The 15,610-nt window shown below is 53.4% G+C and overlaps 2 protein-coding genes across 4 annotated transcripts in view; both read left to right on the forward strand.

The window, feature by feature from the left end:
• The first annotated feature begins 1,026 nt into the window (after window positions 1–1,026).
• On the forward strand, window positions 1,027–12,994 carry LOC125698570 (SRSF protein kinase 3-like). Of its 2 annotated transcripts, XM_048957036.1 has the most exons (12): window positions 1,027–1,121; window positions 3,473–3,537; window positions 3,687–3,795; window positions 3,914–4,001; window positions 6,074–6,160; window positions 6,408–6,515; window positions 8,498–8,660; window positions 9,751–9,836; window positions 10,261–10,368; window positions 10,825–10,894; window positions 10,980–11,072; window positions 12,324–12,994. In XM_048957036.1, exons 2-12 carry the CDS (start codon window positions 3,492–3,494, stop codon window positions 12,509–12,511), a joined length of 1,146 nt encoding a protein of 381 aa, XP_048812993.1. In that variant the 5' UTR covers window positions 1,027–1,121; window positions 3,473–3,491; the 3' UTR covers window positions 12,512–12,994. The 2 variants fall into 2 exon arrangements, with proteins under 2 accessions (XP_048812993.1, XP_048812992.1); XM_048957035.1 differs by lacking the exon at window positions 1,027–1,121 and having other exon boundaries at window positions 1,451–3,537.
• An 846-nt stretch (window positions 12,995–13,840) lies between these two features.
• SETD5 (SET domain containing 5) overlaps window positions 13,841–15,610 on the forward strand; it is a 61,517-nt gene continuing 59,747 nt past the window's right edge. For both annotated transcript variants that reach the window (XM_048957081.1, XM_048957082.1), the window contains exon 1: window positions 13,841–13,991. The gene's annotated coding sequence lies outside the window, so the exon portion shown is untranslated. The remainder of the gene's footprint in view (window positions 13,992–15,610) is intronic.

The raw sequence follows: 15,610 nt of genomic DNA on the forward strand, positions 1-15,610 counted from the left end.
CTCCTGTGAAGCTGAGCTCTCCCCCTTGCTGCTGCCCTGCTCCTGGCTCCTTCTCAGCCCCCTCCTACGATATTTTTAGTGCTGAAGGGGGCAGGTGAGAGGAGAGGGGCACAGGCAGGGGGGAGAAGTGAGGCCCTGGCCTGGGTTTGGCAGCAGGGCAGGATTAACCCCTTGCTCCAGGGCTGGGTCTCTGCAGGCTCTGCAAGGAAACCTGAGCTGCGCAACGCCAGGGCCCCCGGCCAGGGGAAGGCTGAGGCTGCCAAGCGCTGCTGCACGTGGGCGCTGGGGGAACGCACGGAGTGCTTTCGCTGCGTGTGGTCCCGCGCTCCGTAGCGGTGCAAAGCACTCGGTGCCGAGGCTCAGTGAGCCTGCACTCCTTTCCCATTCCTTCTGCGGGGGTGGGGGGGCACAGCTGTTAGTGCACTAAAACCTGCAAGCAGCCGAGTGAAAGTGCTGCCAGCGCATCTGTGCAGAACTGTGCTGCCTTGTCCCCGAGTCCGGAGAGCCCGTGTGACTCACGGGGTGCTGAGGCAGAGGTGCCTTGAGCGCAGGCAGTGGGGCTGTAGGGGTGTGCGAGCGTTTCCCCTCCGCCGAGCGCAGGCTGGTGAGCGCTGTGCCGTGCAGAGACGGGAGGTGGTGCCACTGCTACGAGGCTGGGCCGTGCAGCCTGCTGCCGTGCTCCGGGGAGCAGTGGGAAGCACTGCAGAGGGGAAAGGCTTTCCTATTTCCATCTCAGCAGAGTGGTGAATTTTCCTCTATAAATAGTTGCTCGGGAGACCGTGGAGCTCCAGCAGGGTGACAGACCTGCTGCCAGGGCAGCTGAGGCGGGGGACTGCACAGACAGGTGCAGTGAACGGCAGTAAAGGAAACTCATCGCAGCTGTCCTGGGTCTCCTGCTGCCCTGCAGCCAAGGTTGTTCCCAGAAACGGTGCTGAGATCTGATACCCTGCGCCCTGACACATCTACCCAGTGATGCAGAAAAGTTTGGCTGGCCCAAGGACAACCCTCCCAAGCAGTGCAGACTAAAAGGAGAGCAACACCAGCTGGTATCTCACTTTTGGGAGCTCCAGCACAAGCCAGATGATGAGAGGGGTGCCATCCCCTGCCTCCTGAGCTGCATGGTAAGTGTGCAGGGCCACAGGGGCTGAGCCCCACGTGCCTGCTTTTATGCCGTGTGTTGTGACTTGCAGGGATGCTACACTCAGCCAGGACTTACCACATCTGTGCTGGATGAAGGCACATATCACTCTGCTAAATACTCCAACTCGGGTTCAGGAGCTGGGGTGCATGGCGAGTGGTGGGCTGGCTCCTTGCACCCTTCTGTGCAGGTGAGGTGAAGCATCGCTGCTCCCTGCTTAGCTAACTGGTACCAGCATATTTTTGGGCTGAAGTTCTCTGACCTGGTCCAGGCCTGCAGCAAGTCAGTGGGTTCTGTGTGATGTAGCTTTTAATGAAAAAAAAAAAAAAAGTTTTTAATATATCAACTGACAAATAACTACAAGCATTGTTGGGTTTTTGTTGTGCTTTTTGTTTGTTATCACAAAGCTTAGAAAAGTGTGTTTCCGTCTTCTGTACCAAAGTGCAAAGCAATGCTCTTTACCTTGTACTGGATTATCCACGTCAGTGCAGTGGGCAGGAGGTGAATTCTCACACACCTCAGGAAGGACAGCAGGGCACTGTGAGCTCAAAAACTCCATCAGCCCAAGTGCTAGGGTGTGCCTGACGCTCATGGAGTCTGACTTTGGATCCTAAGCAGTAGGTCACCGTTCTTTCCCACCAAAGACTCTTATTATCACAGAAATCCGTCTAGGGAAGATGCTGAACCCTCATCTCCCATTTTTCCTTTGGTAGTGACTTAAGAAACAAAATCTTCAGGGCTTCTGCCCAGCTCTTAGAGATCAACTCCTTGTTCTAATTATGTGACAGAACCTTAGAAGACGTGACTGAAGAGGTATCTATCAGGTGGTGCAGGAGCTTGCAAGGTTATTGATGGGCTATGTCTGTGCACAAATAAGGACAATCCTGATTTCACCTCCATATCATAGCTAGGACTCCAGTAAATATTCGCTGCAGGGAGTGGCCATATGGACATGTAGCACCCTGTAGGTTCAAGCCTAAAAGAGACTGAGGTTTAAGCCCAAAAGAGTGTGTATAATTGCTGAGATTTGAGGTGCAAAGGAGAGAGATTCTGAGCTCCTTGCACGCTGCTCCATGGGGTAGGGAGAACAAAGAAACGTAAGCTCTGGCAGTTCTGCGTATCCCTGACTACACAGCCATTCCAAGCCTATTCTGAGCCTAAATTAGAATTGAGAGTTCACCTGGTGCCCAAAGACAGGCTGCAGCTGTGCTGCTGTGCTGGGATAGGAAAAGATTTTTGAGGAAGCTGTGCTTTTTCAGCACCTGTAAGATGTCACTGTCCCTGAGCAGCTCCCAGTCATGTGGCTGCTATGGGGCGTGTGACACAACATGCACCAACGCTGCCAGCACGTTACGACTATTTTTGAAAGTTCTGCACTGCGGACCAGCTCTCAGCTTTGGCAACCTGACTCTGAAGGATTTAAAGGTTGATATTTCTACTCGTGCTAATGGCCTGCTTGGGTTATTATCACCTGTCACAAACTCTGGCAACAGTTGTTCATATGAAGCTTTGGCCATTACAGCAAGTGACATTTCTGAATTACGAAATGCTGGGTTGCAGCACCCAAACTGAGGCAGCGTAAATCTGTATTTCCATTAGCAGTGTGAGGACTGGGGGCTCTATTTCAGGTGACTCGCGCTTGAGCCAACTCCACAACAGTGCTGTGGAGTAGGGGGAACAGCAGTTGGATCCGTCTGTCTGCAGTGCCTCTGTGTTTGTACCTTTTGCTGTCATAGAAACATGCTGGGGAGCAGCCTTTCCCCTCCCTCGTGGCCTCTCTGTAGGGGATCATGGGACTCTTGGTGACAAATCCCTGCTTTGGCCCCATGCTGCAGACAGATGTAGCTTCTAATCTGCACACTCCACTTAGCACCAGCCTGAGATGTGAATCTTCTGCTGCCAGTGAAAGCCCTAAGTTAGGGTACAGTGTGCCTTCTGCCCAGCCCAGTGTCACAGCCACTGGAGGGGACCCTGCAGTCTTCACCGAGCCATTGGAAGCCTGCCCAAGGCACAGGGAAACCTGAGATTTCCACCTGAGAGCCAGGAGCCCTGCCCAGCCTGCCAGCTTTCCTCTTGTGAACTTCTAAAATAATCCTTACTTCTCTGAAGTGCCAAAAACATTCCTATGTTCCTAACAGCTCAGTTCCAGGTTTGGACAAAGCGGGTGGAAAGGAACAGGGTGAGGGAGAACAGAGCTAGAAGAACAAATGGGAGCTGTGCACATCAGTGTGTGCAGCTGTTGTGCAGCTGTCTCTCTTTATGGAGTAAAATGCTGGAGATTGCACTGCACATAGTGCACAGCCTGGTTCTCCACTGCTTCTGTCCTCTCACCAGGACCTGCTGGGACACTGCCATGGAAGAGCAGGTGCAGGAGGATGTGCCAGAAGTGCAGCACCCAGGTCAGTCCTCGGACCAGAGGTGAGATCATACCAGGCTCTTCCCATGCCAGAGGAGGTCACGGGGACCCATCTGGCCGTTCCTCTGGGAGAGCTGTCCTCAGCGGTTCCTGCAGGGTAGCAGTAATGCTTCTTGGTGATGGTCCCCACAGGAGGCCACCACCCAGTGCAGGAAGGAGAGGTGTTCAACGCGCGATACCAGGCGGTGCGCGAGCTGGGCTGCGGGGCCTTTGCTACTGTCTGGCTGTGCCAGGACATGAGGTGAGGGGCTGATGCCATATGGGGCAGCAGGGAAGGATGGCCAATCTCCTGGGCAGGACTTGCCCCCTTTGTAGGCCAACCAGCATGCATCGACTTCTAGCTGTGGTTCCTTTTGTAGGAAGAAGAAGAATGTAGCTGTGAAGGTCCTGAAGAGCAGAGAAGGCTTTGCTGAGGCTGCCCAGGATGAGCTCTCTCTCCTCAAATGTGTACGTATCTTCCCAGGCTCTGTGCTTTTCTCTGTGGAGGTGGCCACTGAATTCAGGCTGAGGTATCAGTTTCATTGTCCCTTCTCCTTCCAGGTCTGTCTGAGGAGCAAGGTTGGGGAATGGAAAACGATGTCAGATAATTCATTGTCACCTTTGCTTGGCCATGACCCCTAAAAGAGGCACTTTCTCCTTCCTCCTGTAATGCTAGGACAGGTGGCTGTGTCTCACTTGTCCTGTTGGCCCATTTTTTTTCAGCTGAGACTGAATAAGTGAATCAGAGGAACTTGCAGAAACGCAGGGTGGGAAACCACCAGAACCAACAAGAAAATGTGGCAATGTTGTTCTTAACCACAGTTGGGAATGTTTTCACTATATTTGTGTACTTCCTAGCTCGGAGATCATTGCTCTATCACAGCTAAATACTGAAGCAAAAGGAAGCATCTTAAAAAAAAAATGCAGGACAAAGCAAATGTGATGTATAACCTCTCAACTCAGAAAGCTTCCTTCTGCTTTTGCTAATGGATGCAGTAATTAGGCATGTGGATCTGAGTCTCAACTAGTTGCCTTTGAAAATGGCTTGACCTGCTAGTTCTAGAAAGCTCATGGTTGTAATTCTTAGAGTTTACCTAAATGTGAAATTACATCAGCTGTATGTGAATAAAAGTCATTAAATTCTGCCTTTCAAATTACTCTGAGGCCTTTCTCCAACAGGTTTGGGAAAGGCCTGGTTCGCATCTGCACCTCTGCAGGCCGTATCCAAAGGGATATGAGCCAGACTCAGTGATGCAAGAGGAAGTAAAAAGTAAATGTAATCAAAGGGTGCTTTTCTATGCATCAGCACAATTCTACATGTAGACCAAGCCTTACCCTTAATTTATTACTAATTCTCTCAGAAAGACACGCCTTCCATTCAACAGAATAGAGCTGGTTCCCAGGGTCATTTCCATCAGCACAGTGGTCCATGCCCACAGTTCTGCCAGAGGAGGCAGTTGGGACCTCCCTGGTTCCACAGCTGCTCACTTTTGTGAGAACAAACCTCCTGGTGCTGGCACAGACAGATCTGGCAGCTGCACAAAAAGCAAACCAAAATCACCCATAATTACAGCCACGTCAGAAAGAAAAAAACAAATACATATACAATAAATACAAATATAAATATATATTTATATATTAAAAGTTGTAGGTACAGTAGCCATTGCTTTAGGTGAACCGGTGCTCTGTGGGAGCAAACTCATGGTACAGTTTGCCATGAAAATGTGTGGTGGTGGTGCAAGAGCTGGGGATACCAACAGCACCTGCGCTGGGGCAGAGGGGTGTTGCCCAGCCAGGCACCCCGTACCAGCAGCAGACATCCATGTGGGCAAGAAGACAAGCTAAGCACGAGGTGCTGCTCCCACTGAACGCCACCCTGCCTGGCCAAGAACAGTTTACAGATCAAGATTTCTTGGGCCAAGGGCGACGTGCTGAGCAGTAATTCTTAGTGGATTTATTTTCAGGAGTCCTGCCCTGCTTTCCTGCAAGCCGATGTGAGCTTCAGCACCTGAAGCACTCTGTGACAAAAACTGCTACCAATCATCCATGCACTGGGTGAAGAACCACCTTCTCTGGTTTCTTTCTGACCCTCCCAAGTACTAGGTTTATTGATGTCTCCTGATTCTTGTATGAAAGATCTGCATTCATTTCTTCCCCCACTGCTCGGTATCAGAGATCTCTGTTGCACCAAAGCCAACCCGTTTTCCCTCGACTGCTCCAGGTGCAGAACCAGCTCTGCACCCTGGTAGAACAGGCAGCCTTCAGTTGACTGCAGACAACCACAGTTGTCTGAGTTATTCAGATGCTATGAAGGTGATGCTGTCACATGGTCAGAGGAAGACAGCACACAGAAATTAACTCCATAGTAACACAGTTTGCTTGTGTTCTGGGAGTCTGGTTTGCTTGATATTGTTCTCATGAGATTTGTTATAAAATGCCAATCCTGGAAGAGAGTCTGCAGAACAGGATAAAATGGGTGCAAGATGTTCTTGTGCACATATATGTCTCTAATTGCAGTTTTCTTGGAATCTCCCCCTCAGGTAAGCAGTATGAAGAAGAAGGATCGGGCAGGAGAAAACGTCATCTGTTTATTAGATGACTTCAGAATGATTGGAGAGAACGGCTTCCATATCCTTCTGCTAATAGAACTGCAGCTCTCAATCAGCAAAGGTTGTGCTGGGGAGTCACAGGATGACACAGATCCAACTGCTGTGCTCAGACGAGGAGGATGAGCAGGGCAATAGCTAGAGCAGAGAACGTGAAGGTGGCTGGAGGAGGGGAGGCTGGCTAATGAAATGTTTGGCTGCTCTGGTGAAGGGCAAGAAGCTGGTAGCAGCACATGCTCTCTGTTGGTGAATCCATGACTCTTCCCCACATACGTGCTTGGTGTTTGAGGCGCTGGGTCCTTCTCTGCAATTTCTGATGGGTAACTATGCAGCCCAGGGATTGCCTTTGCCTTTTGTGAAAAAATCTTTACAGCAGGTGAGAGAACTGAGTTCTGCTTGGGTGAGGGCACTGTGGGAGTGCTGGCTGGGGAACTCACCATAGTCTTCATCCTGGGGTCACCTGCCGTGAATTTCTGTATGACTGCATCTGCAAAGAAAGAGACAACAGAATCAGTGCCAAAGACATACAATTTGAAGGAAAACAGTAGCTATTTATTTTGGGTGGGAGGAGAAAAAATGTCAAATGGAACCCAGAATGGGAGGTTAACATAGTCACAATAATACAGGGGCAGTGTGTGTTACTGCCTATGCCTATTAGTCTCAGAGGATTTGGAAAGGGGTCAGGACCGCTGATGTAAAGAGTCAGGGAGCTGCAGATCTGCACCAGGGGACTCAGAGTTGGCACTTACGTTTGTATCTCATTCACACCTCAGCAAATTATTGAATTTTCCAGCAGTTCAGCTGTTCACAAGATGAACAGACTGCCATAGATATGTTTCTTGTTGGAAAAAAAACAACAACACATGTATTTCTCTGTCCTGCTGCTATCATCAGAAGTTTCCTATGGTAGTGATGCCAGACTGCTAGCATTTGCCCCAGTGAGTTCAGCAGGGCTCAGGGCTGGCTTCAGCTGTTTGCCCAGTAATTCCAAGGCTGCTGAAGATCTGCCCCACAGCTGATTCCTTCCCCGAGCTTTTAAATTGCTGGTTAGGTTGGCTGGTCCTCCACCCATATTGAGGTTTTCCTGCTCAGAGCCAACACTTCCTTCATCCCCTGTAAGGATGTGGCATGCTGATCAAACAGTCTGTGAAAGCTGAGTTTCTTATGCATTGTCTGTGAACAGCGAAGGAGTAGGAAACCTGAGTCTAAGAATAATTAATATTACATTTTGCTGCCAGTGCCAAGGCTTATCAGAAGTGAATTATCAAAATGAAGATTTGCTACCTTGATTCCTATGCCCTTCTAGGGACACAGAAAGAAAACCATTTCCTCTTCCATCCTTTTCTTGGAATATCTTCTTCCTCGAAAGCAGCTCCACTAACACCTGAATAAGTTAGATGAAAACGTAGTGGCATTAATTGATACGCTCTGTTTCACACCCAAGCCCTTTGTTTGATCTCTTATCTGTGTAACTGTAATTTTATTTTTTTTTTCCTCTTTGGATCAGCATTGGGACAGCATTTACTTCTGACTTGTTCCAGTTTAGCTATTTAAATCTTTCCTTGTGTTTCACAGTTACCATTTAAGGTTGGTATTTTCCCAGGGCTGGTGTTCATCCCAGAATAGATTTTGATAATACAGAGAATATTTGCCAGTCTTTACGGCTGACCAGTGTTTTAAAAGAGCAACTTAACCTCCTAGTAGCCTTTTCACTGTTACTGATCTCTGATAGAGCGTTTCTCTTGCACGCATTGTTTATCTCTCCCCTGTGACAGCCAGGCTCTCCCTGCTCCGCCGTGAGCTGTTCTTTCCCTACATGGCTCTCCTGCAGTACCCTTAATTCCTCTCTGCATGTACTCACTCATCATCCCTGCCTCCTCCTGGCTGTGTTATGATTCACCCCTTCTCTTCGCGTGCATGATGGGACTCCCTCCTGTGCCACGTCAAACACCCTATAACTGACTCCCAACTTCCATTCCAGTGATAATGCTGGATTAACAGATAGGCTTGGTGGGCTGAAGACGTGCCAGCCACGTGAACAAAAGCTGCTTTTCAGGAGAAAATTCTGCTTTGTGATTGCAGCGCCTCTTCGTATCTCGTCCTATTTCCAACTCTCCAGGCCTGCCCATCTGTGCTGGCACCTGGGCACTCTGTGCTGTGTCCTCTGCCAGATCTCCACGCTCCGTCACTGGCTGTGCCGAGTCTGTGGGCTACGGCGCTGGCCATTCTCAGGGTGAAACCACTTGTGCCTGCTTCTACAGGAGCTCTCAGCCAACACTACTGCTCTTCAGGGTGCAACTGCTACCCCCATACGGTATCTGCCACGTTGCTAACCTCAGTGCTGTTTGGCTCACACAGGTGCTAGCAGGCCTGCACTTCCTGCATGGGCGCTGCCGGATTATCCACGCAGACATCAAACCAGAGAACGTGCTGCTGTACATTCACGACAAAAACCTCCAGAGGTTTCTGCTTGATGCTGCTGACTGTGGCCAGAGAACAGATTTGAGGCTAAAGGCACCAGGTGAGCACTGCGGGTTTTACTGCAACAACAGAGACTTAGGAGGTTACTGCCAGAAATGAAACGGCGCAGTAGGTGCAGATAGCTTTAGAGTTCACATCTCCCACAGCACTGGTACAAAACAACACAGCCAGCTCACGCTGCTGACACCTCTCCTGTCTGTTTCTACAAACCCCACATCGAGCGGCTCCAAGTTACTCAGGGCACCAACAGAAAAGTGGCCTTGCACAAAGGCGTGCGTGCAGAACAATGCAAAATCAGAGGCACGTGTCAATAAGCTGAGCACAACCTCAGAGCTAATTCTTACAGCTTTCAGGACAGGATGCTTCCCTCACTGCTTCTTTCAGCTACGGAATAGGATACATACCGACTGATTTGATCCAAAATCTGTATGACACATCTACTCTTTTATTTCCCGTATTCCTGAGGTTTGTGGGAGACTTGTATGTACTCTTTGAGGCCTTTTGAGACGTGATTTATTTTCAGAGAATGATGTGAATACATGATAAGCCATAGGGCTGGGGAGTTTCTCAAGGGATTTAGTCTCCCAGCAATGAGACTCTTCGCATTTTCTCCCATAATATTCTCCCACAAGCATTTCTCCCATGATGTTGCTGTTTTGTCCCTCAAACCCTGGGGTAAAAGACAAATGCTAAATTACTGGCAGAGTCTTTTGTTGGGAACAAAAAGGCATTATACCAGACATAAATTGACAGTTACAAAGCAGTAGAACAAAAATTACCCTTTTCCAGGGTCTGTATGTGAAAATGCTACCTTGACAGTCCTTGACAACTCTTGCCAGGCAGGCACCTTTCAGCAGGAGGTGTGTGTGGTCACACCACTCCACTGCAAGCTGCAGTTTTCCATAACATTCTCTTAGACTGACTCGTTAGCAGCCCTTCCTTTGCATTCCCTCAAAAATGAGAAGTGGTATTTTATTGGTGATGAAAAGAATCACCTGTCTAAAGCATTTTTGGATTGCTAGGTTGAAAAACTTCAAAGGCAGGTAGGTCTACAAGTACCTTCTGTGGTAAGTGATGCATACCTGTTGGTTTGGAGAAAGACCTGATTTCTCTCCCTCCTTTCCATCTAGGAGGTGACCCTGGCAATCAACTGGAAGATTCTGATTTAATGAGCATAGAAGTGAAAATTGCTGATCTGGGCAGTGCGTGCTGGACAGTGAGTCGGCTGCAAGTCTTGGTCCTGTGACTGTGTGATGCTTTGCACTTCCTTCACAGCTGGGGTGTCAGTCCTTCTACAGCTGGGCAGTTATTCTGGAGTGTGCTAAAGCAGAACGGATTCATCATTCCCAGCTTAGAGTTGGGCAGTACACTCCAGAGATATGTCAGCTTTGGATCCTTCTTCCGCTTGCAGTTAGTCTGTAAACCAGAAATTTGTGAACAAGTTCACTGTGAAATGTTGGGAGGTAAATTTAGCGTGGCGCCAGTAGGGCTGAGAATGGGTCTGATGTCTCCTGCACGCATTTACTACAAGCCTTCAGTTCTTCCTCGTGATTGCATGGACAGCTTGTGGCCACAAGCATCACTGTTGCTCATTTATTTGTTACTCGAAGCTAACCAAAGGGTGTTTGTTTCTGTTACAGTATAAGCCTTTTTCTAAGGAGATACAGACCCAGCCATACCGCGCCCTAGAAGTGCTGCTTGGATTGGACTATGGCACTCCTGCAGACATCTGGAGCACAGGCTGCCTGGTAGGGCTGGAGACAGTGCTGAGCATGCACAGAAGGTGACTGACACTGGCAGGTCCAGGGCAGCAGTCCTCAGCACCCACCTGCACACTGCATGTGGAGCACAACCTCCTTGCCATTGCTGAGTCAGAGAAGGAAAAGCAGGCTGTCTGCACTCCTTCACTTTGGACTGAAAGTATGCTGCAGATATATTCATTGTAATTAGTTTATGCTTAAGGCAGTTCACACTGCAAGTATGCTGCTAGCTCATGTATTTGACTGAAGCAGGCACACACTGGTTTCCATCCTGATGGAACTAAAGGTGCTGATTCACAGTGGTGCATCAAAGCAACGTGAATCTTTCCATGTTTCATTATCAGTTCTGTGTGATAGTACCTGTGCCAGTTCCCCTTCCCATCAGAGTTCATGAGGAAGAAAAACGCCCAGTTGGTCAGTGAATTAACGCTACTCCATTTCTAGGCATTTGAAATGGCAACGGGGGAGCGTCTGTTTAATCCTCAACCTGGGAAATATTTCTCCAGAGATGATGGTAGGACTCCATCAGTTGTATTCATTTCACTGACAGAAGCATCACTGCCTCTGTATCTAGACATGTTTTCTCTTCCTCTGTCCAGATCATGTTGCTCGCATTATTGAACTCCTGGGAAGAATCCCTCCCCAGATTGCTTTCTCCTGGAACAAGTCAACAAAGTTTTTCAGAAGGCCAGGTAAGAATTAGCCAAGGGAAGTTTACCCTGAAAATCACTGTGGATCTCTGATACACTCCTCAGCTACTACTGAAAGACATCAAAAGTAATGTTATACAGTGCAGGCTACAAGCAGGGACAGAACAGAGGTGGAGATTTCGTAAAGCGCAGTAACGCTTCCCACATGGCCACCTTTGGAATCCAGGAGCATTCCAGCAATAAATGCAAATACAGAAACCTCAAAAAGGGTCATAGTAAATATCGAGCAAGGAAAAGATTTCTATCCTTTCTCCTTTGGAGCTGGAGAGAATGGAAATAAGGACAGGAAACAGCTACATGGCAGGAAAGCTGCGAGTGTGCAACTGGCTGGATTTCACCCATTCACTAGCAGAGAACAATGATGAAGAGGAATGGGACACTCATATCCTCTCATCCTTCCACCATGGCTGCTATATTTAGTCTTCTGACCCAGCTGTAATGTCTTTCTGTTTTAATCTCCCAATTCCTTTGGCTCATTAAGCTTGAAATAGTTATATTTGACTTCAAGGCATTACATAACTCCATCATTCTGCAATTCAGTCCATCCTCCTCCTCCTCACTCATGTTAACCAGCCACACAGCCTGTCTAGGTACAATTCCTCTCATGTTGCACACTAATGCAGTGCTGTAGATCAGCAAGCACCTCCCTGCTCATTTTCAGCTCTTTGTTCATTTATTCCTTCTATGGTGCTCAAAAGATGAGTCAAAAACAGTCCTTGTTGTATATTTATTCTCCGTGAGAACCAAACTGGCCCAACCACACATGCCTAAGCTGAATCACTGCATTTACACCACTAACTCCGAGGGACGAGGCTCACTTCCTGGTCAGCAGTGTCACCCTTAATCTCATAGAGTGAGCAGGCACAAAGCAAATTAAACATGAATGGCTCGTGTCTGTTGCAACAATGCACTCTGGGTTGTGCACAGGTAGGCAGAGAGACCACAGGAATGACTTTGGTGCTGCCATCCTGGGAACACTTCATCTGTGCTTGATGTGTTCACATCTAATAAGTGCTCACCAACGAAGAGGCCCCACATGCTAACTTGTAACGGTGATTTTTGAAACACCAGAGAGCGAAGTTTAGAAGTGGGAGTGCGCATGAAGCGTAGACACGAAGATGCACACAGACCGATCTTTCAGGAGGATTTGGATGAGTTGTGTGAGGGGAGGAGCAACAGCCTATCGCTCTCGAGGGCGTAATTAACATACTGTGCTTACGCGCTCTCCAACAGGTGCTCTTCTGCGGATCTCCAGGCTCATTCCCCGCAGCCTCCACGCCATCCTGGCGGACAGACTTAAGTGGAGAAAACACGAGGTGCCTCCATTCACCAGTTTCCTGATGTCGGCGCTGCGCTACGCCCCCGAGAAGCGCGCCACGGCCGCGCAGTGCCTGCAGCACGCGTGGCTCAGCACCCCGTGACCGGGCACGCGCATCCCCGCGGGCGGAGCCCCGCAGCGGCTCGCTACGACCGGTCGGCGCCGGTCCGGTCCCGCTCTCGGGGCCGCCTCCCCACCGTCAGCGCTTTTCGCGGCCGCTCCGGCGGCCGCGGGAGTTGAGCACAAGATGGCGGCGCTGCGGGTTCACCCCCTGCGGCCATTTCCCGCCCGGGGGCGGCGGCGGGGGGACCGGCGCGACGAAAAGGGCCGGGCGGACCGCCGGCGGCTTGCACTCAGTTCGGTTCCGCAGGAGCTGGGCGCGGTGCCTCGCGAGGCTGCGCGGCCGTCATCCGCCGCGGCGGGCATTAAACAGAACGGACGATCGGTCACGAGATCCCTGCTTCTTTTCCCCCCTCACGTCGTTTCACAGGCCGCGCCGCTCCCAGGCAGACCGGCCGACCGAGGCCCCCCCGGCACTCGAGGTCCCGCCTCGGGCCCGCAGAACGGCTCCCCACCCCGCCCTCCCTCTCCCTCGGCCGCCGGGCCGCCCCTCCTCCCCCGCGGGCAGCGCCCTTTGTGTCGGGCGCGGAGCTCACTCCCCTCAGGCGACAGAGGGCCCGGTGCACCCCCCTTCCCCTCACCTCAGGAGGGCCCCAAGGGGGAGGGACGCGGCCGCCCGAGGAGAGCAGCACCACCGCCCCGCGACGCCGAGGGCCGCCCGCACCGCCCCCGGGCGGACCCCCGCACGCCCCCGCCCCTCCGCAGCGCGGACGTGCCGAGCGGCAGGCCCCGCACCCGGAGCACCGCGCGTGCGCGACGCGCCTCCCGCCTTCACCCCCCCCCCCCGCGCTCTACTCACTCCCAACCCGCGCACGCGCGGCGCCGCGCGGCTGCCGCCCAGGAATCCCGGCCGCCCGCGCCGCCCCTTCTTTCTGCCACGTGTCCCGACGCGGGACTTACCCCGCGGAGAGCTGCACCTCGGGGAGGGAGGAGCCCGGCGCGGCCGGCGCCGCCCCTCAGCACGTAGCGCGCCTCGGCCGGCAGGCACCGTCGCGGCCCGCCCGGCCGCACCGCGTCGGCGCTGGCGACGTCCCGCCCTCCCCCGCCGATTGGCGGCCCGGCGAGCCGATGGAGCGCCGCGTCCGTGAGGCGAGCGGCGGGGTGGGCGGGCGGCTTCCAATGAGAAAAGAACGCGGGAGGGGCCGGGCGTAGAGCCCGCCGATAGGAAGCAAGGGGAGGCGGGGCGATATCGGTGGCGGGCGGCCCGGCGGGGCGCGGCGCGGCGCCGTGGCAGCCAACGGGGAACGCGAGTAGGCGTGGCCGGGGCGCCCCTGGCGCCGGCGCCGGGGATCCCCGTGCGCGCAGTGCCGTTTCCGCCCGGCCTGGGGAGCAGCCGTCGTACCGCTGCCAGGGGGAGGGGCTGGCGCTGCCGCCGCGGGCTCGCTGCCGCCGGCCGCCCAGGAAACGCCGTGGCGCTCAGCCGGGCCTAGTGCCGCGCGGGGCCCGGGGAACGGGCCGGCCAGGTAGGCGTGGGCCCGCGGCGGGCGGGAGGGAGGAAGGGAGCGCACGGACGGGCGCGCGGCACCGGCAGCCCCTGGAGCGGGCCCTCGGCGGCGGTGCGGAGCTACGGGGCCGCTGCCGAAGGAGGCCCGGTGCGGCGGCGCGGCGGCGCGGACCGTCTTGGCGTGCTCGGTGCTGCGGAGCCGGCCGGCCGGGCCGCGGGGCTTCGTGGGCGGTAGCAAGCGCTGGGCCTGCCGCGCTCTCCGTCCGGCGGTTCGTCCCTCGGCTCGGGGCCGCCCGCTCGGGCGGTGCGGCGTTTTCTGCTTTCTCACGGTGCCAGCGCTCACCCTGCCGGGGCCGCGGCCGCGCGGGGGGCCCGGCGCTCGCAAGGTCACCGTCGGGCCGCCCTTGGGTGTCGCCGGGCTGCGCGGCCCCGCCGTCCTCCGCCGCCGTCGGGGGAACCGCATCCCCTCCATGGAGCGACCCCTGGGCGGACCTTTTCCCGCCTCTCGAGGGGTTCCCATCTCCGTGCCCCCGGAAAGGGCCCCGGCCCGGCCCCCGGCCATTATGTAACGGGGAGCAGCTCTGAGCCTCGCCTTTGTGCGAGATGCGGCCCCGGAGCTCGGGGCCGCCGTGTTCCAGACGGCCCCCCCCCCGCCGCGAGGCATTCTGGAACGGCTGTGCCTTAAGGCCCGAACTCAGCGAACCAATTTCCTTTTCCTTCCTTAGAAAGAGGAGATTTCCCTTTTCGCTCGTATAGGAAGCCCTGGGATTTTATTTTCCTTTCTTGATGCGGTTGACCCAGGCCGTTCCCAGCCCCGGGGTGACAGCAGCGCTCTGGGTGCCGGCTGGGAGCTGGGCAGGGCTGGTGCTCCCCAGTCCCCCATTAGCGCAGCGCCAGGGCAGGGGAGGCCTCGGGTTCTTCAGGCCTGTTCCCAGAGCCCCGAGCAGGAGCAGGAATGACAAACCCTTCGAGGTGTCTTTCGTCGTCATCCCACGTTGGGTGAAATTGCAGAATATGGGCTGTGAACCCTGGGTTACCCTCTGCAGATATTCTGATCTGTGTGAAAAGTAGGGCAGCGAGGATTGATAGGATCTTCCTGTGAACTGCGGGCTGCAGCCGCCTCGCCTCTGAACTCCGGCCTCCTTCCAGCCAGTCGCAGAGCCAGATGCTTGCCTTATTGTTTGTGTGTCTCCTTCCTCCCCTTCCACCGGCTGGGCCCCACTCGCCTTATTGACTGGAATTTCTGCTGTGCGCGGTGGGTGTGTGCGGCAGACAGCAGCCTGCGAGTGCTGAGAAGGGATTTTCCATTCACAGAGTGGGGAACAGTCAAACTAATGGCCCGGCTCAACTTTGGGGCTGGGAGTAGGCTGCAGGCAGAGGAGTTTCCCCCTGCTGCTCCCTGCAGAACACCATTTATATGCTGCTGCTTGCAGGGCTGTATGGCACAACGTGCAGCAAGCTGCCGTGCCGCGGTGAGACGTCCTCTGGTAATGGAAGGATTCCTCTCCTTGCTCGGCTTGAGTGCTTGGTGAGGGAACAGTTTGCAGGAGGCCATTTTTGACGTGACTGTATTGTGGAATCTGCCAGCTCCCATCTACACACTGTCTGCTTGAATGTAATAGCTTTTTTTTTTTTCTT

The sequence above is a fragment of the Lagopus muta genome, chromosome 11 (assembly GCF_023343835.1).
Source record: "Lagopus muta isolate bLagMut1 chromosome 11, bLagMut1 primary, whole genome shotgun sequence".
NCBI classification, from domain to species: Eukaryota; Metazoa; Chordata; class Aves; order Galliformes; family Phasianidae; genus Lagopus; species Lagopus muta.